At 52.1% G+C, this 26,412-nt stretch overlaps 1 protein-coding gene across 5 annotated transcripts in view; it reads left to right on the top strand.

The window, feature by feature from the left end:
- Positions 1-26,339, top strand: part of Mroh1 (maestro heat like repeat family member 1) — a 67,798-nt gene extending 41,459 nt beyond the window's left edge. For 3 of the 5 annotated variants that reach the window (XM_021658873.2, XM_060389208.1, XM_021658882.2), the window contains exons 16-44: positions 202-346; positions 568-608; positions 940-1,081; positions 1,379-1,431; positions 1,885-1,992; positions 2,922-3,041; positions 3,399-3,521; positions 5,112-5,258; positions 5,335-5,361; positions 6,260-6,382; positions 6,580-6,659; positions 6,859-6,973; positions 7,077-7,172; positions 7,713-7,817; positions 8,841-8,976; positions 9,069-9,181; positions 9,798-9,950; positions 16,494-16,648; positions 19,982-20,147; positions 20,610-20,806; positions 23,526-23,663; positions 23,925-24,039; positions 24,326-24,472; positions 24,606-24,794; positions 25,094-25,249; positions 25,348-25,482; positions 25,559-25,661; positions 25,734-25,799; positions 26,144-26,339. In XM_021658873.2, the coding sequence (XP_021514548.1) occupies positions 202-346; positions 568-608; positions 940-1,081; positions 1,379-1,431; positions 1,885-1,992; positions 2,922-3,041; positions 3,399-3,521; positions 5,112-5,258; positions 5,335-5,361; positions 6,260-6,382; positions 6,580-6,659; positions 6,859-6,973; positions 7,077-7,172; positions 7,713-7,817; positions 8,841-8,976; positions 9,069-9,181; positions 9,798-9,950; positions 16,494-16,648; positions 19,982-20,147; positions 20,610-20,806; positions 23,526-23,663; positions 23,925-24,039; positions 24,326-24,472; positions 24,606-24,794; positions 25,094-25,249; positions 25,348-25,482; positions 25,559-25,661; positions 25,734-25,799; positions 26,144-26,229 (3,480 nt within the window). In that variant the 3' untranslated portion in view covers positions 26,230-26,339. The remainder of the gene's footprint in view (positions 1-201; positions 347-567; positions 609-939; positions 1,082-1,378; positions 1,432-1,884; positions 1,993-2,921; positions 3,042-3,398; positions 3,522-5,111; positions 5,259-5,334; positions 5,362-6,259; positions 6,383-6,579; positions 6,660-6,858; positions 6,974-7,076; positions 7,173-7,712; positions 7,818-8,840; positions 8,977-9,068; positions 9,182-9,797; positions 9,951-16,493; positions 16,649-19,981; positions 20,148-20,609; positions 20,807-23,525; positions 23,664-23,924; positions 24,040-24,325; positions 24,473-24,605; positions 24,795-25,093; positions 25,250-25,347; positions 25,483-25,558; positions 25,662-25,733; positions 25,800-26,143) is intronic. The other 2 variants (XM_021658896.2, XM_021658890.2) reach the window with 2 other exon arrangements.
- Positions 26,340-26,412: the final 73 nt, after the last annotated feature.

The following is a 26,412-nucleotide window of genomic DNA, read 5'->3' as shown; positions in this document are numbered from 1 at the left end:
GTGGCCTTCTGAGGACAGTGGCTGAGCAGTGCTCAGAGGGTCTCTCAACAATGGCAGGACACACTGTCTGTTTTATCTTGGGCCGTTCTAAAGCTGCCCTGCTTTTGTCTAGATGTAGAGCTCAGGCCCTGTCAGCTCTACTGTCCTAGAAGCTGTGCCTACCTGCTTGCAGTCCACAGACCATGGCCCTCTGTCCCTCAGGTTCTCTGGCCTTACCTGCTCGAGTTCCTCACCCCAGTGCGCTTCACTGCAGCCCTCACCCCACTGTGCAGGAGCCTTGTGCATTTAATCCTGAAGAGGCAGGAGGCAGGGGCAGATGATTTCCTCGACCAGTACAACTCGAATGGTGTGGAGGCCCAGCCACCTTGCACCTGACCCCAGTGCTGTGCCCTTACACCTGATCTATCCTCAGCTCCCTGCTCCTGCCCCTGCTCCTGCTGCTGATCTCACCCCCCGCTGCTGCCTTTGCATGATATCCCACCCCAGCTGCCTGCTTCTGCGTATGACCCCCATCCTTTTCCCAACGCCTATCCCTGCCTTGTAACTATTTCCATGTTTCTTGTCTAGCAAACCTCCCATCTCCCTTCGCCATGACCACAAGACTGCTGGTAAGAAAAGGGTCCATTACCGTGTCCCAGCAGGCTGGCTGACAGCATCCTTAGTGGGATCTTCCCATAGGTGTCAGCATGGCTGTGGTTACTCTATTGTAGAGGAGGGGGCCTGCTATATCCAGAGTCCCTGTCAGTTCTTGTGGCAGGATATGACTCTTGCCACCCTCTCACTGAGGTGCCTCCCACCTTGCATTTGCTGGTTTTCCTTCACTCCTGGGAAGCTGGTCTCCAGGTTGGGCACTGTGGCCTAGAAAGATGTCCTGCGTCATCTGGGAGGTACAGGTGGCTCCGTGCTCAGGCAGACCCCTTCTTCCCCCTCCTCTTTCAGGTTGTGTCTTCTAATCCCTACTTGGGAGATGGGCGTGGGGCAGCCTCCTTGCGCCTCCTGAGGGTTATGCACTGGAATATCCACCCTTCTCTGGGCCAGCGGTGGGAGACAACCATGCCTGTGCTGCTAGAGTACCTGGATGGTGAGGCCAGTTAGGCGAAGGAGCCCGCTAGCCATCCCTGACCCCACTTGTACCCAGTACGTCATCAGGGCTGCCTGATACGGACCAGGGTTTTGTAAATTGGCAGAAATAATCTACGCTGTAATCTAAGAAAGGGCCTGGATGGCTCAAGCGATGTTACCTGGTCATGTGTGGGAAGTGGTGCAGCCTGTGGTGTGATTCCTCCTGGGAGTTCCCAAAGATGAGGTGGTACCGGGCACTGGGGTCCACTGATGCATGTTGGGATGACCCTGCCAATGGAGTTATTGGTCATTTCAGAGCACACTGAGGAAACCATGTCACTGAAGGAGTGGGAAGAAAAGCTTCTATTGGTGAGAGATGGGACAGAAAGCCAAGGGCCTGTCTGTGCTGCTCTGGGACATTCTGGGCCTGGGCATGGAGGGCTGGGCAGCAAATGTGGGATTGGTGTATCGTGCCTTCCCAGGGACTTGTTCCCTGACTTCATCTGGTAGTGTGACTAGGGAATGGGCTCAGCAGTAGGAGAGTCTGGGAGTCTGGATGGTGGCTGGCCTTAGGTTCTCAGGACAGGGTTTATACCATCTATCAGCCAGCACCAAATCTGAGGCACTTTGGACCATCCTGGCCACAGAAAATGATCTTCCCTCCTTCCACTGTCCCCATCCTAGTTCAGAACCATTTGTGCTTTAGCATGCTACCCACCTTCAAAGATCACTTACCAACAGGAGTCCCCACAAGGTTTCATGTGACAAGCCCGGGCCTCAGGCCCTCCCACAGCCAGCCCTCACTAGCCTTCTCTTCCACAGTTTCTACGAGACACCCTGGCCGTGGTATCTGACAACACATGGATTTGCCAGCTGAGCCAGGAGATGTGCAAGCAACTACCGTCTTACAATGGGACACCACAGGAGAAGGTGCCCAAGACAAGCCAGCTGAGATCCCAGACAGGGATCTCTCAGCCCCAGTCCTCAGTTCCTGTGCTTTGAGTGTTTGATCTTTCCTATCTGTGTCTTTGTCTCCTGACTCTGACAGCCCTGGCCAAGCCAGGAAAAAGCAAGAAGGGTCAAGAGCCTCTTCACTGCAGCTAACAGCTGGAAGAGGGGGGCTTGATGCCTGCTATTTGTTCCTCAGACCCAGCCCAGGGATCACCCTTCTATCCTCATGGGGGACCCTTCCTATGTCCTGATTGAAAAACAGATCTCCAAGGGTCCGAGTCCTTTTTTTTTTTTTTTTTTTTTTAACTTTTATTTTTGTGTGCATTGGTGTTTTGCCTGCGTGTACATCCATGTGAGAGTGTTAGATCTTGGAGTTACAGACAGTTGTGAGCTTCATGTGGGTCCTGGGATTTGAACCTGAGTCCTTTGGAAGAGCAGTCAGTGTCTCTAACTGCTGAGCCATCTCTCCAGCCCCTGGGGGGGATACCTTTAATCCTAATACTTGAGAGGTAGGTGAATCTCTGAGCTCAAATCCAACCTGGTCTACAGAACTAGTTCCAAGGCAACCAGGGTACACAGAGAAACCCTGTCTCAAAAAACAAACAAAAAGGACTGGAGAGATGACTCAGTGTTTAACAGCACTGCCTGTTCTTCCAGATGGCTCACAACCATCTATACTGGGATCTGATGCTCTCTTCTGGCATGCAAGTGACCTACAGATAGAGCACACGCATCTATAATATAAAGAAATATTTCTGAAAGAGAGAAAGAGAGAGAGAGAGAGAGAGAGAGAGAGAGAGAGAGAGAGAGAGAGAGAGAATGCGCCCTTCGTTAGCAGTGCCCGTCATAATGCAGGCGTCTGTGCGTTCAGGAGTCAGGTGCAGCTGTGTCCTCTACCTTCATTGCAGAATTTCCTGTATAAGTGCATAGGAACCACCCTGGGTGCTGCTTCCAGTAAGGAGGTGGTGAGAAAACACCTTCGAGAGCTGCTGGAGACAGCCAGATACCAAGAAGAGGCAGAGCAGGAGGTAGGAAGCCCTAATACCCAGGGCTGTCAGGCACTGGTCATACTCCATCTCTCAGGCAGCTACCTAGGTGTACTATGCTGTTATGAATCATAATGTAAACATCTGTGTTTCCTGGTGGTCTGTGAAAGGGTCATTTGCCCCACAGGTTGAGAATCATTGGGCTAATCCATGTAGGTACATGTACCTATATGCACACTGCCTGCTTCTATACATATGTTCCATGTATACATTGGGCCTTTAGGTTTATGTGTGCACGGTACACGTGTATGTATGTGTGTGTGTATGTTCCTCCCCACATAGCATGCGGGCAGATGGGCCACTCTGCCCAAGTGTGAGCACACCTGTGTACCTCCCCAGGGCCTTGCCTGCTGTTTTGGGATTTGTGCCATTGCCCACCTTGAGGACACTCTAGCACAGTTGGAGGACTTTGTGAGGTCAGACGTGTTTAGGAAGTCCATCAGCATTTTTAGCATTTTTAAGGTAAGGAGGTCACTATCCAGAATGGGGGCCTGGGTACGTAGATCCCTGTCTCTGACTGCCCTGCTTTTCAATGTCTGCGGTAGGGTGGGTCCCTGCTTCTCTGTACCTGCTCTCTCTTTTCTCAAGATCAAGGCTAGGGCCAAATACTCTTAAAGTCCAACAAAAAAAAAAACCCACGTTGCTCTGCAGCTGCTTTGCCCCCTCTATTCCCTCCTCTGGGCCCAGGCTCCCCTCCCAGCAGAGGGCCTCCCAGAAGCCAATCTAGCTGGTGACGGTAGCATGCCTCCAGTTGTGGGTAATGAGAGGAGCCAAGAAGCAGAGTTTGCCTGCCTTTGTAACAACACCTACCTCTAAACCCATGATGTTATAAATCTATCAAAGGGTTAATTCAGTGGTTCTCAACCTTCCTAATGCTGCAACCCTTTAATACAGTTCCTCATGTTGCGGTGACCCCAACCGTAAAATTATTTTCATTGCTGCTTCATAACTGCAATTTTACTGCTGTTATGAATCATAATGTAAATATTTGTGTTTCCTGGTCGTCTGTGAAAGGGTCATTTGCCCCATGGTTGAGAATCATTGGGCTAATCCATTGATGAAACAATCAATTCCCAAAGGCTTCTGCTTCTGAAGACTGCTACTCTGGGGACACGTGAACTTTAGGGGCATTTCTAAATCTTACACCTCAAAACAGGGCAGCACTGGGGATGCTTGAGCTTTGGGGACATTTCCTATCTGAACCACAACAGGTAGGGAACTGAAAGCTGTACCCTCCTTTATAGCCAGGCTGTCTGCACTGTCCTTTGCTCTGAGTTCTTGGATTTGAAGCATCTCCCATCATGCTCAACTTACCATTTTGCTCTCTCTCTAGTGACTGCTCTACTCATGGAACCTGAGGGATAGCCCAGATGTGCAGGGATGCACCTCTTCTTTCTCTTTCTCTTCTTTTCTTCCTCTATCTCTATCTTTTAAAAGTCTTTTTAGATTCATTTCATTTTTACATGTATCAGTGTTTTGTCTGCCTGTATGTCTATGTACCATGTGCGTGCCTGGTGCCCACTGAGATCAGAAGAGAACATAGGATCCCCTAGACCTGGAATTATGGAGAGTTGGGAGCCACCATGTGGATGTTGGGAATTGAACCCAGGTCCTCTGCAAAAACAAGTGCTCTAAACCACTCCAGGCCCCTCTATCTTGAGTCAGAGGCCTCACGATGTAGCCTTAGATGGCCTAGAACTTGATGTGTAGACTAGGTTGGCCCTCCTTCTCTACACCACTAAGACAGAAGGCTGTTCTGCAGCCACAGCCCTGCCATCTTCTGGTTGTTAGGCCTCCAACTTTTCTTTCCACTGCTCCTTTTCTTCTTGGTCTCACTGCCTCAGCCCTTTCCCGAAACCGGTTGGTTCCCAGGGGGCTTGTGTGGGCACCTGGGCTGCTTTTCTGCTCTCCCTGGGTGCTGCCTCTGGAGTTCCTGCCTGGCTCTGGCTATTCCAGGAGTGTAAAAAAAACACACCGCAAGGCAGGGCTGCCTGCCTTGTGGAGAGCAGTTGGTTGAGTAACCGATACCCTGCTTATTTCTCTGCCTCCCAGGATCGTAGTGAGCATGAAGTAGACAGAATGAAGAGTTCTCTAATCCTGTGTTATGGGCACGTGGCTGCACAGGCCCCTCATGAGCTGTTGCTGTCCAAAGTAGAGTCCGATATCCTCCGCAGCATGTTTCAGTGCTTCAACACCAAGGTGGGCGTTGCAGCTGTTTGTGTGGGCCAGTTATACGATGCCAGAATCTTAATGTATTTCACTCTTTGTTGTTTAGGTTCTGGGAATAAAGGTAGAGACCAAGGTATAGTGTATAGCAACTGTGTGTGAACTGTGCTCTCTCTCTCTCTCTTTCTCTCTCGCTCTCTCTCTCTCCTCTGGGCTGGGCTTTGGGGCAGAGCCAAACCCGGAGCTCTCTGGGCTTCCTGGCCATGCTGGTCTTAGGGGAGTGTCCTGGAGTACAGCTCTGAGACCCTCCTGCCCACTTGCTTTGGAGCAGCACTTCATGGAGCTCTGGCAGCTAAGCTCCTGCTGAGTGAAGAGCAAGGCTTCTCTGCCTCTGGATAATTGGTCCTGGGCCATATCCTTAGAGTCAGCTAGTAGGCCACCTATAGCTGTGTCCTTCATAGCCCAGCAACAACTTTGGGATCCTTTGGCTCTGTTCCCAATGCTTTGGGGGCTGCCTTTCTCTAGTCCCCAGAGAGCACCTAGGGGAGGGCTAGTTAAGCCCAGAGCCATTGAAAAGGGCCAAAGGTTCCCTTGGATGCATTAACATTCTTCCTCTGTGATGTCCCTGATACTAACCTGGCAGGCCCTTATGAGGGACAATTGGCTCTTCCTGAGGAGTGGGGCTGGATTGGTGAGGTTCTTTTAGCTTCTTGTTTCCTGGCCCATAGGAGTAGGAGGGCTGGCCTTCTGTGTGCTTGGAATGGCCTCCCTCATGCCTCCTATGAAGCTCTCATACCACATATCAGTTCCCTGTGGGCCCAGGCCCTGGACCCTCCCACCCCTATCCCCACCCTTAGTTCCTTCTCAGCCAGGAGGCCGCTGTAGGCCTTTCTGATCACAGTGGACAGTCTCTGGCTGTTCAAGAAAGAGCATTCTGAGCTTCTGAGGCTGGGTGGCTCAGCCTTGTGGCTACTCCGAACACGGCAGTTCTGGGGGCAGCTGTGCAAAGCTCCTGCAGCCAGCTGTTCCCCCAGGACCCGGCCCTGAAGCTGTGCCTCGTCCAGGGCCTGTGTATGGTCAGCCAGGCCATGTGCAGCAGCGTGCAAGCCAGCTCCTTCCACTTCTCAAGGAAAGCAGAGTTGGTGGCGCAGATGATGGTGAGTTCTAGCAGGCAGTGGAGGTGGGACCTGGGGAGGCCAGAGGGTTAGGGGAGTGATGCATCCTGGGGCCGAGTGGGTACAGACAGAGCAAGGCACCTCAGAGGCCTCAACCACCTGCTCAGTGTGAGAGACAGGGTGAGCAGGGAGGAAGTCAGTGCCTCCTCTGAGGGTAAGCTGTGTGCTGCCTCCCCAAGGAATTCATCAGGGCAGAACCCTCAGACTGCCTGAGAACACCCATTCGGAAAAAAGCCATGCTTGCCTGCACATACCTGGTGTATCCTTTCCTGTCTGCTTGTGCACGTAGTGGGCCTGTGGGTCTGGCTGCAGATGCATGGACTGTATCATGTATGTGAAGCACTCCAAACAGAACGGCTAGCGGCTGTACAGTCCATGTAGGCCCTGTGGTTTCTGGGGGGCCAGGCTGGAGAACGTGTCATGGGATCATTTATTGGGGCCCTTAACCTGCTGCTCAGCAACTTGGAGCCCGCACTGGAGGAGCAGGTACAAGCAGACATGATCCAGAGCTGCTTACACAGTGTCATGGCCCTGCCACCCGAGGCTGAGGGGGAACATGGTGTCTGCCAGGAGGTATTCGTGTCCGTGTGGGGTGGGAGGAGGGGAGGAGGCAGTGAGATGGCCACTGAGAGAAGTGGGCTCATGCATGAGGATGGCGGCCCGGCTCTCGTTCCAGCCTCTGTATCTGGACACAGTGTGCGCCCTTGAAGATTTGTTGACAAGCCTGCTGCGGCGGAACATGACCCCCCAGGGCCTGCAGATCATGGTTGAGGTGTGCTATGGGTGTATGCTGTCGGGGGGTGATGGAGTTTTGGCTCCTTTCCTGCCATCCCCCACTGTGGTTAGGTACTACAGAGATAGTCTCTTTGGGGGAGGGGCATCTGAACACATTCCTTCTGCCTGGGCAACTCTGGCCAGAGAGTGCCTCTGCAGAATTTCCCTGAGTACTGCAAGTGCTGGATGGAGCTTGTGAGTCCTGACTTCAGTCTACTCACCACTTGAGGCAAGCAAGACGGCATCTCCCTGCTGTGCTGTTCTTCCCAGCCCTTCCATTGTCACAGTGGGCGGGGGCGGCACCCATCCTAGTCTAGGCATCCAGGGCCTCACAGGCCTGGACCACTCTCAGCCACCCTAAGTGGGCAGGGGTGAGCTGCCGCAGAGCCTAATGTGGGAGCCGCCCTGGGTCCCTGCAGTCCCCAAAGCATGGCCCAGCAAGGATGCTGAGCTTGTCCTTGGGACGTGGGCTTCTGGGCTTCTGGCCTCCTGGGTTGCTTCCACAGCAGGCACCTATGTCAAGTCCATTCTTGTACAGCACCTGAGCCCATGGATCAAGTCCTCGAGGGGTCATGAGCGGGCACGGGCACTTGTCTTGGGCGCCTGCCTGCTGCAGTTCTTCCTGGAGCATTTGCATGTCAGCGTAAGTACTGGATTCCAGACCTCATTCACTTCCTGCGCTCCTCGTGTCCCAGAGCATCCTGTAGGCTCCCTGACCTTCTGCTGCTTTCCTCTCTTGCCTCACAGTTTTCTCTGACGAGGACAGAGGACCTAGCATGGATAGGGCTGCATTAGATCAGATCAGGGTGAACCAGCCACTCCCGGGAGGGATGTGCTGAGATATTTCCTAGATTTGATTGGCAGTGGCTGTGTTAATCAGAACTTTTTTTTTTTTTTTTTTTTAAATCAGGAACAGATAGTGGATTTTTACAAACATCTTGTGTCATCTCCTAGAATCACCATGGGCATTTTCTCACGACAGCCATGTTTTTGTTCTAGTGTGTATGGTTATGTGTATACACAATCACGCTCTGACTGGGGTTTGTCAACATATTCATGCTGACATGACTCTAACCATACTGGGAACAGCAGCCACCTGTCCCCAGGTCCTGCATCCTGCCTTAACCTTTCCCTGCTGACCTGAAATTCCCCTTTCCTGTCTGGCGACTTCTGGGATGTGGAGTTTTCGGGGCAGCTAGGCCTGCTTTGTTCTGGGCAGCGCTGAGGGGGTCAGGAGAGGCGTGGCGTGTGTCCTGGGGGCAAGGTAGGGGTTTGCCTGCAGCCTCTGGCAGGCAGGAGGCAGGGCAGCTCGGAGGAAGGAGGGGCTCAGTATATAAGGCAAGCAGAACGTCAGGCCCCCATTCAGGGTAAAGCAGCAGCGTGTCTCCTTCCCCTCTCCACAGAGTTACCATCTGAGGAGAGTCATGCCAAGGGTGGTGGCTGAGTCAGCAGAGTCCTTGTGCCTTCTCTACAGTCCAAGGAGAAGCTCCCTACTCCTTATGCTTAGGGGTCAGGTGGACTTATGTGAGGGGGAAAAAGTTTGCTGGGGCCATCAGCCACGGGGAGGGTCCAGGCCACAAAGCACCCCTCTGGGTCCTACCTACGTAGGCTGTACTTGACTCTCCCTCAGAATGTTACAGCCCAGTCCCCTTCCTTCTCCCCCCAGACATTGGTACCCTTCCACAACCTGGGTCTCCTTGTCGGTCTCTTTGCTCCACGCTGTGCTGACACATGGACTACAAGCCGCCAGGAAGCTGTGGGCTGTGTCTACTCCCTGTTGTACTTGCAGCTGGGCTATGAGGGTGAGCTGGGGATGTGGGAACTGTGGAGGCAGAAATCAGGACGGGGTCAGACTGAGATCACCGGGAAGGCCTCAGTCAACTCCTGCCCTTAGGCTTCTCGCGAGACCATCGTGATGATGTGGTTGAGCGGCTCCTCACCCTGAAAGAAGGCCTTGTGCACCCTGACCCCACCATCCTTTTCCACACTTGCCACGGCATAGCCCAGGTACTTATGAGACCCCAGCAACAAGAAGGAGGGGGGCTGCAGAGTCTGGGGCTTAGGGACTTCCAAGGAAGGACTTGGTACCTCTTGCTCAGTAGGCCCTAACGGGTGGCTATGAGCAGGTTTCATCCCAGGAAATGGTGTCTAGGCCCTCACTTGGCCAACACTGCCATTATCTCTCATACCTACCAGCCTCAGAACACCACAGTCTGGGCAGGACCAAGATGTGCTTCCTGGTAGGATCTTAGGGAGTGCCCGAGAGGGATCATCTGAATACTCTGACATCTAGCTGGCTCTGTAGCTGCCTGCTGCCTGCTCCCAGCTTCCTTACTGAGGGAGGGGGCAGGTTCCTAGAGTTGGACATGGTGCTGGTGTGTATGTAAGTTTCCTGCCCAGAGTTGACAACTGCTCAGAGCCACAGGCATGGTCAAGCATGGGCCCTGTCTTTAATTCTAGCTGGCTGAGGCAGGGCAGCACTGGGCCAGGATGTCCCTTTCGTGCCCAGTTTACTGTTCTCCCCGGGTACCATAGCCAGCCCGAACCACCAGCTAGATGTGTAGGATGAGGATCAGCAAGGCTCCAAGGACAGACCAAACAGCTCCTGGCATCACCCTTCTAGGTTATTGCCAAGCGCCTCCCATCAGATCAGCTCATCAGCCTCTTGCTCACCATGTTTGACAGCCTGGGAGACCCAGACAAGAACTGCTCCCGTGCAGCCACAGTTATGATCAACTGCCTATTGAAGGAGCGGGGCAACGTGCTGCTGGAAAAGGTGGGAGTGGAGCATGTTTAGGAGACTAGGGTGAGGCCCAGGGCAAGGCCAGGGCTGGGTACCCTAAATTCTGCTTGGGTGCTGCCTGTTTGACTACCATAGCTCTGCCTGCATCTCTTCTGGGTCTGATTTGAACAAAGCCTTTTCAATTATTTGAAGACCACTTAGAACTTGCTAAAAGCAACTCTATTAAGAAATTAAGCCAGGGAGCTGGAGAGATAGATGGCTCAGTGGTTAAGAGTACTCTCTGCTCTTCCAAAGGACACGGGTTCAATTCCCAGCACCAACATGGCATCTCACAACTGTCTGTAACACCAGTTCTGAGGGATCTGACACCTCCACACTAATGCACATAAAATTAAATTAAATTAAATTAAATACATTTTTAAAAGTAATAATTTAAGCCAGGCAGTGGCAGTGCGCTCCTTTAATTCCAGCCCTCAGGATGCAGAGGCAGGCAGATCTCTGTGAGCTCAAGGCCAGCCTGGTCTACAGAGTGAGTTCCAGGACTGCCAGGGTTACACAGAGAAACCCTGCCTCAAGGGGGAAAAAGGAATTTAAGGGGAAGAAGGAAAGTGAAAACCTGGCATGGTTTCTACCTTCTGTTCTTAGAGTCTCCCTAGCCATTTGGGAGACTGAAGCAGGGGGGAGATCACTGTGTCTTGGAGCTGAGGAGAGAGGCAGCCAAGCATGATGGTACACACCTGTAATCCCAGCACTTTAAAGGTGAAAACAAGGAAGATTAGGGGTTCAAGGCTGGCTTTGGCTATCTAGATAGTTTGAGACCAGCCTGAGCTATACGATGCTGCCCCCACCCCCTGTCCCTGCCCCAAATGCAGTGAGTAGTAACATTGAGCTGACACGTGCTGAGCTCCCGACCCTATTGCAGGGAGGACGTGGGCGCACTGGCTCACCCAGGTCCCAGGGAGATTCCCAGGCATGGGACTTCAGGGTCTCGTACAGACTCTCCAAGTTCTTACACAGCACTGCCACCGTGCCCTGATTGCCTGCCCTGTACAGCTTGTTCACCGAGCCTAGAAGGCTGCAGCCCACACAATTCTCCTGGTAGGTGTTTCCAGATGTGTGTTGGAAGCACCTGTGACTGGAAATTTGGTGTGCAGTGAGAGGGGAGGGTGTCCCCTCTGAGTCTGTTAGGCTTCAGGGTAGATTTTGAATCCAGGAAGGTGTGGACTCAACTCATTTGCCTGCCAGAGGGGATTTTGAAGTCTGTATTGAAGTAGCCCAAAAGAGAAAGTGGAGAATCAGTTCACATCCACAGGCAAAGTCACCTGCCAGCTTCCAAGTCTTCCCTGACCTCAGGTGACACCTAAGGCCACCGCCATCTCCTCGCACGAGTGTCCTGCAAATGGTGTGAAAGTGAGACCACTCATGCATCCTGTGCTAGCCCAGTTTGTTCCTTATGGCTATCAACTGGTTCATCTGCCATCACAGAGCACTTGGCCATTGTCTGTGCTTGTCTGTAACAGCCTTCTGAGGGCACATCCTGCTTGGGACCTACCTGGACAGTGGTGGTTTTCACATAGCTCCATTTTCGGTCTTTTTGTGATGGGCTTGTGATATTCCATGTTAGGGTTTAATTTGTACTTTCTTGTGGCGGAGGAATAATTCGGTGACTTCTTTTGTGAAGACAATAGCCTTTTACCCAGTTCCATGTTGGGTTGTCTGTGCTTTTCTTACTGATGTCTGGGAACACTGTGAGTATTCTGGTGGTTCTGCTAGTGAGTATACCTGAGGCAGGAAGTAACCAGTGAAAAAGAAAGGAGTGTCCAAGGAGCTTCAGGTGCCGTGCCCTCCAGACAGGGATAGTATCCGTGTGCCATTGGCTAGGTGCCTGAGAGGCTGAGGTTGTGGAGGTACCGCCTGGTGCGATCCTGGAGGGAGGAGGGCACAGTGTGCCGCTTGGGCCCACAGAGCTCCCTGGGACAGACATCAGTGGCTGTCCTGGCTGTGCAGATGGAGAGGAAGAATGAGGCAGGAACTGGTGGTCACCAGGTATATGTGGCTAGTTCATGTACACTCCACATTTTGTTTAGCCGTCATCCCGTGGTGGACATTTGGGTTATTTCTACTTCGTGGCTGATGTAGGTAGTCACTGAACACAGAGGTACAGATATCTTAAGTCCTTGTTTTTCTACTTTTTTAGGTGTATGAGCAATCTAAAAAAAATTTAAGGATTTGTTTTTTCCTTTTTTTTGTTTTTGTTTCTGTGTTTTTTTGAAACAGGGTTTCTCTGTGTAGCCTTGGCTGTCCTGGACTCACTGTATAGACCAGGCTGGCCTCAAACTTACAGAGACATGCCTGTGTCTGCCTCCCCCAGTGCTGGGATTAAAGGCGTACGCCACCACACAGGGCTAAATTTTAAGGATTAAAAGAAATCTTTACTTACAGCTGGAGAGATGACTCAGCTGTTAAGAGCACCGGCTGTTCTTCCAGAGGACCTGATCTCAGATTCCCAGGACACACATGGTCACAACCATCCATAACTTCAGTTCCAGGGAATCCAATGCACTCTTCCACTCTGTGGACATCAGACACACATGTGGTGCAGACACGCATGTATGCAAAGCATGCATACACATACGAATAGAAAATAGAGCTTAATTCTCTAACACTGATTTATTTTTATTTGTGCTATGTGTGTGCACCACGTGTGTGTGTGCCTGTGGAGGCCAGAAGAGGGTTGGGTTTTTTCTGGTGCAGTAGTTACAGGTGGTTGTAAGCCACCCAAAGTTGTATGCTGAGAACTAATTTCTGGGTCCTTTGGAAGAGCAAGAAGCTCTTATAGTGCTTCTGTGTGTGTGTGTGTATTTAATTATTTGGGAGCAGGGGACCTTATGAGTAACCGTGCTGTAGCCTAAGAGCTGGGGGCATCCAATTCCAGGCTTCAGCCTTGACAGCAAGTGCCATCACACCAGCCCACATCATGTTTTTGTTCTCAGTTACATATGGGCGTGTGTATGTGTATGTGTCCGTGTGTGCACATATGAGTGCAGGTGCCTGCCAAGGCCAGAGGCATTGGATCCCCCCAGAGCTAGAGCTGCCTGGTGTGGGCACTAGAAACCAAACTCAGGCCCTCTCTAACAGCAGTCAACACTCTTAAACACTAGCCATTTTTCCAGCCCAGTCATTATGATTCTGACTTCTGTTTCTCTGGTGGTTGATGAAGCTAAGCATCTTTGCATATATATATATATATATATATATATATATATATATATATTGGCCATTTGTGTGCTGCCTTTGGAAAACGTCTGTTCAAGCCAGTTGTTGATGTTTAGACTTTATTATTAGCGTATGAGAGACAACTTGTGTCGGTTCCTTGCTTCCATCCTTAAGGGTATTCTGGGGATAAAACTCAGGTCGTCAGGCAAGTGCCTTTAACTGCTGAGCCGTCTTGCCAGCTCTCAGAGATTTCTAATAGGTTTGTTACCTTATAGTTCTTTATATATCCTGGATACTATTCCTTACCATGTACATGATTTTCAAGTGTGTGTATTCTGTAGGAACTTCTTACGTCAGTTTATCCTTTGGTATGCAAAAGTTTTGGGGTTGAGGTTGATGTCATCTTGCTTATCTCCTTTATTGCCTGTGATTTTGGTGTCATACCCAAGAAATCATTGTCAGATCCATTGTTTCTTTGTTTTGTTTTGTTTTGTTTTGTTTTTTGTTTGTTTGGTTGGTTGGTTGGTTGGTTTTTTTCAACACGAGTTTTCTGTGTAGCCTTGGGTATCCTGGAACTCTCTGTAGACCAGGCTGGCCTTAAGATCTACCTGCTTCTGCTTGACAGTGCTGGGATTAAGGTCTTGAACCACCGTGCCTGGCTGCCAGATCCATTGTTATGAAGCCTTTGCCCCATTTCTGTCCTAGAGCTCTGTGGTTTGGGGGCTCCCTTTTGGTCATAGAGCCAGGAGTCCTTGCGTGGTCCTGAACCACTGAGCCCAGCCAGGACTTTTGACTTTGGTCTGCACCTGGATTCTCAGGCTTCTTGTCACTGGGCTTCTCTGCCTCATTGGCCCATTAGGGTCATGGGAAACCTTTCTACCTGAGAGACTCCAACAGGAGCGTCTTACAGACAGCATGCTGTTGGACTTGTGGCATAACACTGAGGCATTTGGTTCCAGCAGTGGCATGCAGCTGGCTGAGGTCCCACTGAACATGGTGTGATCATGAGTGAAGCACACTATAAAGCTCATGTGAGGCAGGGCGGGAAGATAGGTCTTCAGCACCTGTGTCAGGAATGGGAGGAGGGTCTTCTGTGGCCAAAAGGGAATACACAGGGAAGTGGCTGGGTGACAGAGAGAGCTACCATGGGAAAATGGTCTGCAGTGTGCTCAGAAAGTCAGAATGGGGCTACGTGTGGCCCTGCCCCTCCACCTCTAGGAACACGCCGGGTGCGCACAGAAAGCGACACGCAAGTGTTCAAAGCAGCAGCATTCAAATCCTGCCAGTTTGTGGATAAAAAAAGGCAGTGTGATCCATCCATACCGTGGAATATTCTACCATATGGAGGAATGAAGTTCTATGACATCTGCAGTGTAGATGAACCTTGAGAAACATTGTACCCAGTGAAAGCTAGAAAAGAAGAAGCGGCTGTACACTGTTTCCATTTCTGTGAAATGTTCAAAACAGGCAGAGTCACGGCAAAGAAAATAGATTTGAGGTTTGAGGGACTGGGGAAGAGGTGGGCTCATGAGGACAGGGCCCCTTGCGGGTATTGAAATTTCTGAAATCGGATTTGTGCTCGTTTGCATAACCATCAGTGTGCTAGAACCACCACTGTGGGCCATACCTTCATGAAGCTTCATTGTGAACAGATGAAGCTGATTGCTAGGGCAGGAGTACCCCCTGGTGCTGGGTGAGGGGGCAGCTCAGAGGTAGGCAAAGGTCCAGGTGTAGTCTCTTGTCCAGAGACCAGATGGAGCCTGCCTAGGTGACAGGAAGTGGGGTCCTGGGCAGAACTTTACAAGTGACGGTAGGCCTCTAAGCCAAAATGATCCGGAAGCTGCCCCCACTGCAGGGCACCACACCTAGTCACTGCTGTCATAGTTGGTAGAAAAGTGCTTTACAGAAATCACCACCCTGAGGAGGCCAGGGACAAGGACCAGCGCTAAAAATAAGTCTCCTAGAGACTCAGTAACTCTTGTCACATCTTCAGAGAGGAGCTGGGAGTATGGCTCAGTCCTAACATGATCCCAGCAAACAGAACTTCCCCACAAAGAACGAATTTCCTAGAATCCAGAAGCATGGAAGAAGCTTTCACTTGCCAGTGTCCAGATGCCACAGGCCTGGTGAGGCCACAGCTAGGTCAGGACATAGATGAGAGGAGGACATAGATAAGAGGAGGCTACCCTGTGGGTGGACCATGGGGGATCCACTTCCTGTACCCAAGGTCACCCAATGACTCTAGGTTGTGCTCACACCTCTGAACCCTGTAATTCTCCAAAGGAACTGCCCTATGGACTCTACACTAACTTTCAGCCCCCCCCCGTACCCTTCCTGGCTCCTCCAAGGAGATGGGGAAGCCTTGGCAGTTCCCATTGGGCCCAGAATCTTTTATCTTGTCATTGCTGAAGAACTTTCTGGTTCTATGTAGTGGTTCCCTTGCCAAGCGGGAGAAAAAAAAAATGACTAGCCCTGGTCACAGGGTCTGCTATTCTCAAGGGCAAGATGGCCTTTGCTTCTGTAAGCTCTACATGCAGCTTTGGCTGTATGTGATGTGGAGGTGGGCTCCATACCTAGAACATGGAGGAGATTCATAAGCGTGCAAGACTGCCTAGAGGTAGGCTACATTTTGGAGAGTAATTGAGGCTGTATATCTACCCACAACATCTATGTCGTTCTAAAGGGTGTTCCTGGTGGCCAGAGCTTTTCTGCTCACTTGTCCGTGTTCTCCAGTGTTTGTGTTGCCTGCTTTGTGCAGCAGCAAGGCACCCACAAGCTCAGGGAGGCATTACTTCAGGTCCCTCCCCAGGCCACCCTCTAGCGCAGTGTTACTCATGGATCCATGGCTCCCGTTTTGTCCTCTCTCTCTCTGCCTCCTAGCCTGATTTCTCATATGGGTCCTTTAGCAGATAGTGGCTGAGTTATAGAAACACTGTGGGGGTTCAAGGGGCCCCTTTTGCCCCTTGCTGCTTAATCGCCTGCTCTGAAAGTCCCCAAGTAGATGTACTTCTGCCTCCTCCTGCCTCTGTAGTGCTGTGGAATCTGCTTCAGGGTAGTCTCCTATGTACTGGTAAATACTCTACCCCTGGGCCAGAGCCTACTTGTCTCTTCTCGTGTGGAATCTAGGTACTTCTTCTTAGCTGCTCACACCCATGGGGGGATTACCTTAGACCTTTCTTCCATAAGCTTGTGGCGTGCAGTCAAGAGCTCTGGATTTCTACCGACTTTCCTTCTCATAGCCTGGGCTAGTGAAACTGATTAGAAATAACTGTGTCCTCTTTCCTGTCGTGCCTAATGTGGGCATGTGCCCAGCTCCAAAGCCTGACTGCAACATCCCACTTGAGCTTGTCGTGTCTGCAGGTACCTGAGATCGTGAGTATGTTGCGGGCCAAGCTGCGGGATACCCAGGAGGAGCACGTCCTACCAGCTGCCCAGCACAGCGTGTACCTCCTAGCATCTCAGCACTGCGAGGCTGTGGTATCCAGTCTCCTGGGGAGCCCCCTGCCCTTTGACAGGTACTCAGCACCTAAGCTTATTTGACGGAAGCCATACTCCAACTTTGGGAGTTTTTCCTGCATGGCGACTGTGTGCTCCTTCAGCACCTCTCCCCTCCTTCTGCACACTAAATCTTCTGCATGAGTTCCCATGGACCTGAAAAGATAATTGCATAGAAAAAGGTTTAAAAAAGGGCCTACCTCTTAGGTACCCAAGGCAACCCTCTGTCCTTCTCTAGATGTTTTAGGATCCTGATTAAGACCCATCTTGGACATTCCTGCTAAGCCAGGCTTCCTATAGCTGTGCTTGGTGGCCGCGTCCTTACCCTCCTCTCAGGCTCCTAGACTGCCTGGCTGCTGTGATTCGGTGATTCACTGTAGTGCTCATCACCTGGGAGCAGAGCCCCACCATGAGCACTATGGGCCCCTTTGAGGAGCTTAGGAACCCTTGTGTTTACCCCGTATCTTTCCATCTCCCCAAATCATCTCCCACCACCTCACCAAAGACAGTCCTCCTTTTCTTCTTGCTGGCCCTTCTTTTCCCCCTCCTGCCCTGTCCTGAGGGTATGGGCTTATTTGGTCTCATCTTTTTTGTCTGTTTGTTTGTTTTTGTGGTCTTGGTTGAGGGTGGAGGTTATCCTTAAGGCTACTGAGCCCGATGGTGTGGTCCCTCCCTGTGCTCGTGCTGTCCCTGCCGTTAGGACACAAGGTCTGTGTATCACTACCAGCTCTTACTCTTACCCAGCTTGGAGGCTGTGAATTGGGAGTGAGTGACTTTGTATATGTCTGTCTGCATCTCTCCTGTCTTTGTCTCTCTTCTGTGTGTGTGAGAGAGAGCAAGAGAGAGAGAGAGAGAGGTGGCCTTAGAGGCCAGAATAGGGTGTGGTATCCTTTAGAGTTACAGGTGGCTGTGAGCCATCACAAATGGGTGTTGGAATCTGAACTCTGGAAGAGCAGCGAGCATTCTTCCCTGCAGAGCCCTCTCTCTGGCCCCTCGTTTGTTGCTCATGTGTGGAGTCCTCCTTTGGGTGACCTTCCTCACCTATTCCCCGAGCCGTCATCTCGCTTCCCACTGAGACGTGGCTGTGCCCGGGAGGGCCTGCAAGTCGTGGTGCTCCCGCAGGGTTCTCTGTGCGTTCAGACTTCAGACGCTACTTAGACAAAGGCAGAAGAGCTATCCAGCCCCCAGGTCCCATCCGCTCTTCCCCAGTCTGCCATCAGTGTCCTGCTGCTGTTCTTAGGGGGACTTTGCCAGATGCTGAGCTTTCCCTTCTGACTTCCTCACTTAGTATGCTGCTCTTGAGATACAATGAAGTAGCTCGCTTGCTCTTACTGCTGTATAGTATGGCTATGTCTTATCTACACTATCCATTCCCAGGGGATATTCTAGCAGCCTTTTGCAGAGTATGGCTTAAGGAGCCTGTCACTTGCATGTCGGAGTGGGGCAGGTCACTGAATTGTGCCAAGCCTGTGAGCCGAGCCGGGGCTTCATGCTTATAAATGGTTTGGAAAGGTCCTGACTACTTCCTGACATATAAGGGTGATATTCAGATTCCTATGTGAGATGCAGATTCCTATGTGCTCATCCACCACATAAATACAGAGCATGGCAGCAAAGATTGTGAGGTCCGTAGGATCTGAACTGTGTGTGCTCTGACCATCTCAAGAACTTCTGGCTCTGCCTTGGATATGGGTGGTGTGCAGCCGGCCATCAGGGGAACTGAGTCTGGCACCAGGGTACTTAGTTAAGTACCGGTGTGCATTCTCACCAGCACCGGAGCTGGCTTTGCCATGGCAAGGTACTCTGCCTTTCTCACAAACTCTCTGCTGTTTGGTCTTGCAATTTGGAGAATGTTTCCAGTGGTATCCACGAAATAATGTCACATTTTCTGGCTTCTGTTGGTTGCTATGGAGGGACCTACATGCGACTAGCTCACTGTCTCTGTAAGATGCAGCTTTTCCCCAGGTCTGGAAGCTCTGCATCTTGCTGGTGTCTAAGTCTCCCGGGCTTCTGAATCTGTGGTGTTGTGCAGCCTCGTCTTGTCTCAAGACAGGCTGACCTCAAGTTTGTTATATAGGTGAGGCTGCCTTGAATTCTTGACCCTCTTGCCTCCACTTTTTGGGTGCTGGGATGACAGGCATATACTTCTACACTTGGTCTCACCGATAGCTGACAAAACCTCAACCTTTTCCCCCCAGATGTTTCTCTGTTCTGTATTTCTGAGCTACTTTACTGTCTGCCTCGCTCATTCTGTCTTCTGAGTGAACGAGTGCCCTTTGCTTTCTCTCTGTTGAATCCTAGGTAGTTTCAGACTACCCCACCCCACCCCCTCTCTCTGGGATCCCACCGTGCAACTCTGGCTGGCCTAAAACTTAGAGATGTGGCTGGGTGTGGTAGCGCACGCCTATAATCCCAGCACTCTGGGAGGCAGAAGCAGGTGGATCGATGTGCGTTCGAGGCCAGCCTGGTGGTCTACAAAGTGAGTCCAGGACAGCCCAGACTACATAGAGAAACAAAACAGAAAAACCTTAGGTCTCTGCCTCCTGGGTACTGGGGTTAAAGGCATGCATCAACACGCCTGTCTCTACTCCCCATCCCATTCCCCAACTCACTGTTTCTCTCATCTCTTGTATCTGAGCTGGCACCAGTATGGCCAACAAGTGTGATGTGTACCTTATTTCTACAGTCCCTTTGGTTCTCGTAATTTCATTTTTTACATTTATTTTTGTGTGTCTGTGCATGCCACAGAAATGAGGACACTGGACTAGTTTTGGAAGCTGGTTCTTTCTTATGTGTGAGTCCCAGGGACTGACCTCAGACCGTGGGGCTTGGTGGCAAGGTCCCTTACTTCCTCAGCCATTTTGCAGTCTTCATTTCTCTTAGAGTTGCTATTTGTTTTGTAATTTCTAATTTCCAATAGGCATTCTGAAGTTTGTCCTACATTTTTGCAAATACATGGGCATAACTGCTTCCCAGTGTTGTGAGCACCGCCATTAGATAGATGGGCCATCCTGCCACCTGTGATGCCTGAGCTCTCTCCTCATGCCTCTTCCTTGTGTCCTTGGTCCTCTCCCTGGGGCCCGGGGTGGATGCTCCCTCTGGGGAAGCCTAATCTTCACTTTAGAGACCTTACGCTTCCCGGCTTAGGTCCTCTGTATACTGCCAGCTGTTTCCAGACCCTGGGGTCAGAGGTCTGGGCAAGTTCAACTCTGACATCGGGACACCATTTCTCTCCCAGCGAGATCTGGTCTGGCGTGTCTGAGCCTCGTGGAATTGGGGGACGGCAGCATAGGCAGTGGTGGGCAGGGTGTGCAGCCGGCAGTGGCTCAAGATGCTCTCCCTCCCTGTTCCAGTCACACCTGCGCCCTGTGGCGGGCGCTGGCCGTGGAGCCCAGCCTTGCCACTCAGGTCTTAGGGCTGCTCCTGGAGAAGATGAGCAGAGATGTCCCATTCAAGGAGAGCCGGGCCTTCCTTCTGGGCAGCACCGCCGACAGAGTAGCTACACTGCTTCCCCTTGCGGTGAGTAGGGACTCAGGGGCTACTTGACATGCCGCCCCTGCCCCCACATCAGGCCTGGGTACCCCAAAGGCACCTGGCAGCTGTGCTGGGGCTCATAAAGACCAGCAGGTGTTAGCTCCCAAGGGAGCCCACTTCACATTTTATCCTGTGGAAAAAAAAATAAACCCAGCCCAGCCACACTTTAAGCAATAAAGCAGCTGTGAGAATTTCCTCTCCTTTCTAAGGAACTAAGAACAGATGGTCTGAAGTTTGTCCCCATGAAGGCCACACTGTTACTCTGTCCTGCCTCATGCCCAAAGGACTGAGCTACACAGGGTCCTATTTCACTCTGGCTTCTTGGGTCCCTCTCCCTAGGGACACAAAACTTCAAATGTATACGCGTTTGTGCTAAGGCTTGGACCCCTCTGAGTCTCGGAGTAGGGGTACAGAGCGAGCGGTGACCCTCTGGTGGCTCCTCCCCAGGCCACCTGTGCACTGTATGAGGTCCTGTCAGCCCCCTCATCTGGAACCGTGGTCCTGGAGCTCTACCCTCAGCTGTTCGTAGCACTGTTGCTGCGAGTCAGCTGTACTGTGGGTGTCCAACTGCCCCGGAGCCTGCAGGGCAAGGAGCGGAGGAGCACCAGCCCCGCCAGAGCAGCCAAGAACCGGGATCCCTGCAGGTAATGGGGTCCTCACCTGCCACCCCGTGCTTCCTTGGAAACACAGGTAGTGTGTTTTGTGGTGTACAGGGCTGAGGGCAGCGAGGACAGGATGCCGGCTGCCTAACCCTGAAGACATAAACAACCTTGTCTGAAGAGCAGTAGGCTTGAAGGGAGCGACCTTGCTTACGTGAGCCAACATCTCTCCCTGGTGCAGGTTCGGGTGGTCATTTGTGACACTGTTGAATGTTTCAGTGAGTTTCCAGGTCTGAACATTTCCTGGGTTTCATCTCACCTCTGCAGGTAGTTCCAGGCCGGGGTAGTGAGGTACCATGTGGCTATGCTGCCTGGGGCTATGGAGCACTCAAGTGACGTCAGACTGGTGCCCTGTGTTTTGTTTTGGTTGGGCTGAGCACAGTGACCTTGACAAGTGTTCACAGCTCAGGGCAGGAGCTGCTAACATGCCCTGGGCCTTTTGCTATCCAGGGCTGAGTTCTTACTGTCTTTGCCGAGTCTTGACACATTAGGACAATTGAGGCAGGGTACTTGCTTATATTAGGGAACCCTGGTAGGCTGTGGTAACTGACTCCTGCGTGCTGGTGCTGGCCTTGCTTCATGTAGCACCCTGGGCCACAATTTAAGCAGAAGCTGAGACCTTCAACAGAGGCATAGCAGTGTCATCTAAAACTGGATGAAGCCACCGTTCCCCCATCCCCTGACTGCCCTAGCTCCTTCCTGTCCAGATCATCTGACGGGCTGTACACCTTAGCCAGGGATACTTGGGGCTGGACAGCCTCAGTTTGACTCACTACTGACTGCGCATAAATTCCAGCAGAAGTTGGTGCCAGCTTTGTTCTGCACTGATAGAGTGAACAAGACAGAGCAGACCTGGGCCTGCCGTGCTAGAAGCCAGCTCAGCTACCTGTGAAGGCCCCTGGACTGAGCTCTTTGCAGAGCATAACTGACAGGGGGCACCAACCCTGACCCAATGCTCTGCAAACAGCATCCTTCAATGTTCTATGCAGATAGGTTCCAGAGGTATCTCAATTGCTCATATATCCCCTAAGCCAAGTATATGCTTCCATTCAGAGATGTTGCAGTGAGCTGAAAATAACTATGAGCACAAGTTCTCTCCTTGGGCTATATAGACCCTGGTCCACTTATACTGTGGCCACCAGTGGCTCTTCATGGTCCTCTTATGGCCTGTGGTTGGCCCTGCCCATACTAAGGATATTTTTTAGGTATGCTGTTGGCATCTATCCAGTCACCACAGCAGCTGCTGTGCCACTTTCTCGGCCTGTGATCAATTAATGGAGAAACTGTGTCTTTCCCTGGAGCACAGAATTCCTGGGAGTTGCCTTCCAGCTCTTTTCTTGGGGGATTAGCCCAGAAGGGAGGGACCTATGGATGTGCATCAGGGGCTGTTGGTTAGTGGCATATCACCTAAAAATGCTCACGGGGCAGTGAAGACACGCCACACCTACCTATCCCTCCAGGCTGCAGCTCTCCAGCCCTGTGCAGGGTCCAATTCCTAAGACTAGAACTGCCTGCTGCCCTGTATGAGTACCCAGATGTCCCACACTATTTTCACTGGATTCTAAATATTGTCGTGTGTAGTCCTGTCCATCATGCCCTCCACTGGATGAGATCAGCTAAGGTCCCACACAGCATGCAGGCCAGTGCAGCCTCCTCTCTGCCTAGATGGGCTCTGCATGAGCTGGACCCCACCTTCCCTCCCACCCCACTGTACGTACGGCTTGGTAGACACAGCCTTTCCTACCCAATCCAGGTAGGAAGCAGCTACTGCAGTTACAGGCTCTCATTGTAGCCATAACCCGAACCACCACTCAGTAGATGAAACATCACTCTTAGTGGGTCTTGAGTTGTGTTATCCCTACCCCCTCAGGATCCACATTCCAGGACACTGTACATACAGGACAGGGTGGGGCGTGATGAGAATGCGGCAGGGCTATGGTACTGGAAGCCACACATTTCTGCAGTGTTACCCATTTTGATAAGCCACATTGGTTTAACAGTTTGTTCAACTTCTCCATGGAGTGGGGGAGGGCATATCTCTTAGCAGGGGCCGAATTCTAATTCTAGCTAAGCCTAGGAAGCAACACAGTAGTCTTTCTGCAAGAAACTGGAGTCAGGTGCTTGCCACAGGAACTTGGGGAACCAGTGGGGTGAGTCACTAGGCTCCATCTCACAATGCCTCCCAGCGCACACCCCCATTTACTCTCCAGTACTAGCTGAGCCTATGTTTTAGTGTGGCCTCACAAGGATCTATTCAGCCTCACTGAGTTGGGCAGGGTCCTTCCAGAGGCCTCTGGGTCCTCAAGATAAACACAGGCTATATCTAGGTCCAGGCTCAGAGGTTGACAGGTATCAGAGAGCTTTAGAGGCTAAATTTGTGGCCTTTGTGTGTAGCTTAATGGTTCTGTATACTATCCTAAAGACTGGTAAAGGCCAATCTAGCTAGCTCCCCTCCAGGTCTTTCCTTGAGTCCATTATCAATTCTGATGAGCACCCACAGGCTTCTCTGAGCCTGCTCCTTGAAGGATGATGGTCCTGGGAAACCATGGGCAGCCTTTCCTGAATGTGCATGCAAGCGAGCTACACTCCCAAATGACTTGCCAGCACTCGCTGGTCCTGGTAGAAGGGAACAAGACAGAAGAGCCCAGGAAAGGGCACCCCATGGCAGATGAGCCATCAAATAACACCCAATCTACACAAACAGCTCTGCCGTGGATGCCCTTCAGGCCTTGCTGCTCCGAGGTGGAAGTCAAGATGTGTTGCAGAGTGTTGAACTGGAGGGAGGCTGGGAGTTGCTTAGGACCTCAGCAAGGCATGAAGATGGAGTTGCCCAGCTGGCCAGGTAAGCAAGCCACATCCTGTCCAGGGGACATTTAAGGTTGTGGGACACACCTGTCAAGAGGCAGAGAGAGGGGGTGTCCTGTGGGCTGGAGGGGAGAATGCCTGAGAAGCCCCTATAGGGCCCAGGTTACAATGCCTGGAGTTCTAGCCATGTGGAGTAGGAGGTAAAGTGCCCATTGGGTCAACGTAGGAGCTGGTCTGGGTAGTGGTTTGCCAACATCCAGGCTGGCGAGCTCCTGCCTTTTGGGGCCTCCTTCCTTAGTGCCATGGCAAAGCATGCAGGCCCTCGACTTCCTCTGGTGATGAAGGCACTCGTGAGCACACAGAGCAGCGTGTACGAGATACAGAGGGTCACTTCTACAGCTTTCCTGGCTGAGGTAGGACCTTGGGGAGGGGATATATAATCATAAGCCTTGTGTTTTGGAATGAGAAGATGGGTTGGCCTCCCCCAGCCCTTGCCAGAGCCTTGCTTAGCCCTACCTGGTAAAACCCTTCCTGGACCAGCCAGAGCTAGGCCCTAAGTCAGGTCAGAGCCCCTGTAGCCAGGGTAGGAGCAGGCCCTCAGCTTCCCCCTTTCAGGAAACCTCCTGTAGGCTACAGTGTCTGGGCCTAGGCTGGCGAGGGTCCACTGGCACAAATGGTCAGAGCAGCTCTTGCCTCCAGCTACTCAGCAGTAACGTGATCAATGACCTGATGCTCCTGGAACCACTGCTGGACAACCTGACAGCCCGGCTGAAGGACTCAAGTGCCAGTGTACGGCGTTTGGTGCTCCGAGGTCTGGCCAACATTGCCTCTGGTTCACCTGAGAAGGTGGGCCAGCCCCCAGGAGGCCAGGAGACATGGCTGAGTACAAGGGGTGGTGTGGGGAAGCTTCTTTAGCTTTTACCACTGCTTGCAGGAGGCAGCCTGTAGGGTGGGTCAGCTGAAAACACTGGTCTCCTAGGTGCGAGCTCACGGCCCCCAGCTCATGACAGCTATGGTCAGTGGACTGGACGATGGGGATGAGCCACACAGTCTAGTGGCCTTGGAAGCTATGGTGGGCCTTGCACGGCTGCTAGAGCTAGTGGAGCCATGGGACCTACGCTTGGTGCTGCTGCACACAGCCATCCGCATCCGGCCCTTCTTTGACAGTGTAAGCTGTACAACACCCGAAGACCTATCTTCCCCCTCAGCCAGGTCCTATAACTGATGTCAGACATAACCCTGTGAGAGTGCGGAGTGTGAAGCTGCATGTTTACATCAGGCCCTGCTTTGCTGGGCCTGGATCCCCACCCCAGTGATCAGATAGATCGTCTGTGTTAGCCTCCTGTACTCACTACTGCACACCCGCCCCAACCCACTTTCAAGTCTGTAACACAAAAGCAGTTCAGAGTACACCGCAGGCCTGCCCTGAAAAGGGGGCTTATGGTGACGTGGCTGTACCCCTGCCAGGAAAAGGTAGAATTCAGAACAGCATCCATCCGCCTTTTTGGGCACCTCAACAAAGCCTGTCATAGAGACTGTGAGGATGTCTTTCTGGAGCAAGTCGTGGGCGGATTGGTGCCACTCCTACTGCATCTGCGGGACCCTCAGGCTCCAGTGGCCAGTGTGAGTGACCATCGGGCTTAGAGGAAAGGGTGCCGGGCTGAGCATGATGTCCTTCAGGCCTGGGAGGACCTTGGGCTTAGCGCCCCATTATGTCATAGGCCTGCAAGTTTGCCCTGTGCATGTGCGTCCCCCACCTGGAGTGTGCTGAGCTGGCAGCTGCCTTCTACAAGTACCTTCAGGAGGGCCGCAGTGTGCACTACGGGGAATTCCTCAACTCCACGTGCAAGCACCTGGTGAGAAGAGTGCTTGAGGGAGACCCTGGCTGGGGTGGGCTGAGGACCCTGACCCCCTGATCCTAGTATTCTACAGATGCATCACTTCCCTGACTTGCTGGGCCGCCTGGTGAGCACCAACCTGTTCTACTTCAAGAGCAGCTGGGATGACGTCAGAGCTGCTGCCCCCATGTTCACAGGTAAGCAGGCCCCTCCCTTACCCTGTCACTCCTCCCGTATGCACACCACACAGCCCAGCCCATCCGCTTCAGGGTTCCTGGTGCTGCACGCAGAGCCTGAACAGAAGCCACAGGTGGACCTGGAACAGCTCATTGCAGGTGAGCATACCTCAGATGCAGGGCACACGGCCCTCTACCCCATCCCAGCCTTCCCATCTCTGCTGGGGCTCTGCTGACCCTGTGGGCACCCGCAGGGACTAAGTGATTTTCCTGGATTTCAGGATTTTTTTTTTTCCCTGTCACTGGTGACCTCATCGTCTCTAGTAATTCACGGAAACTTCTTAACTGTTCCAAAAGAGCTTAAAAAACACTAAAAAAGGAAAAACTATCTTTCCGTTGGCTCCCGAGCCCTCCCAGCAGAGGCCTGTCTGTTAGGAAGGCAGTGGGCGGCCCCACGCACAGGCCCAGGCATGTGCACAACTGGCCTGTTCCTCTGCCCACAGCCTTGCAGCTCCTCCTGAAGGACCCAGTGCCTGGGGTACGGGAGAAAGCCGCTGAGACACTGGGCCGCCTGGTGAAGTTTGCCTGAGGCTGATTGCACTCCCGCAAGCAATACACAGCTTGTCCCGCCTCGAGGACTCTGCTGCCGGACAGACTGTGGTGCCCCATTTATTGCCCAATAAAGCCACTTACACCTCAGTGGGTGACAGTGTATTAATACCACCTTTCCTTCTGGCTTAAGCTAAGTCCTGAGGTCTCCTCGTCTGGGATA

Source organism: Meriones unguiculatus, chromosome 8 (genome assembly GCF_030254825.1).
Source record: "Meriones unguiculatus strain TT.TT164.6M chromosome 8, Bangor_MerUng_6.1, whole genome shotgun sequence".
Classification (NCBI taxonomy): Eukaryota; Metazoa; Chordata; class Mammalia; order Rodentia; family Muridae; genus Meriones; species Meriones unguiculatus.
Note: the sequence above shows the minus strand (reverse complement) of the source record. Positions and strands in the feature narration are given on the sequence as shown.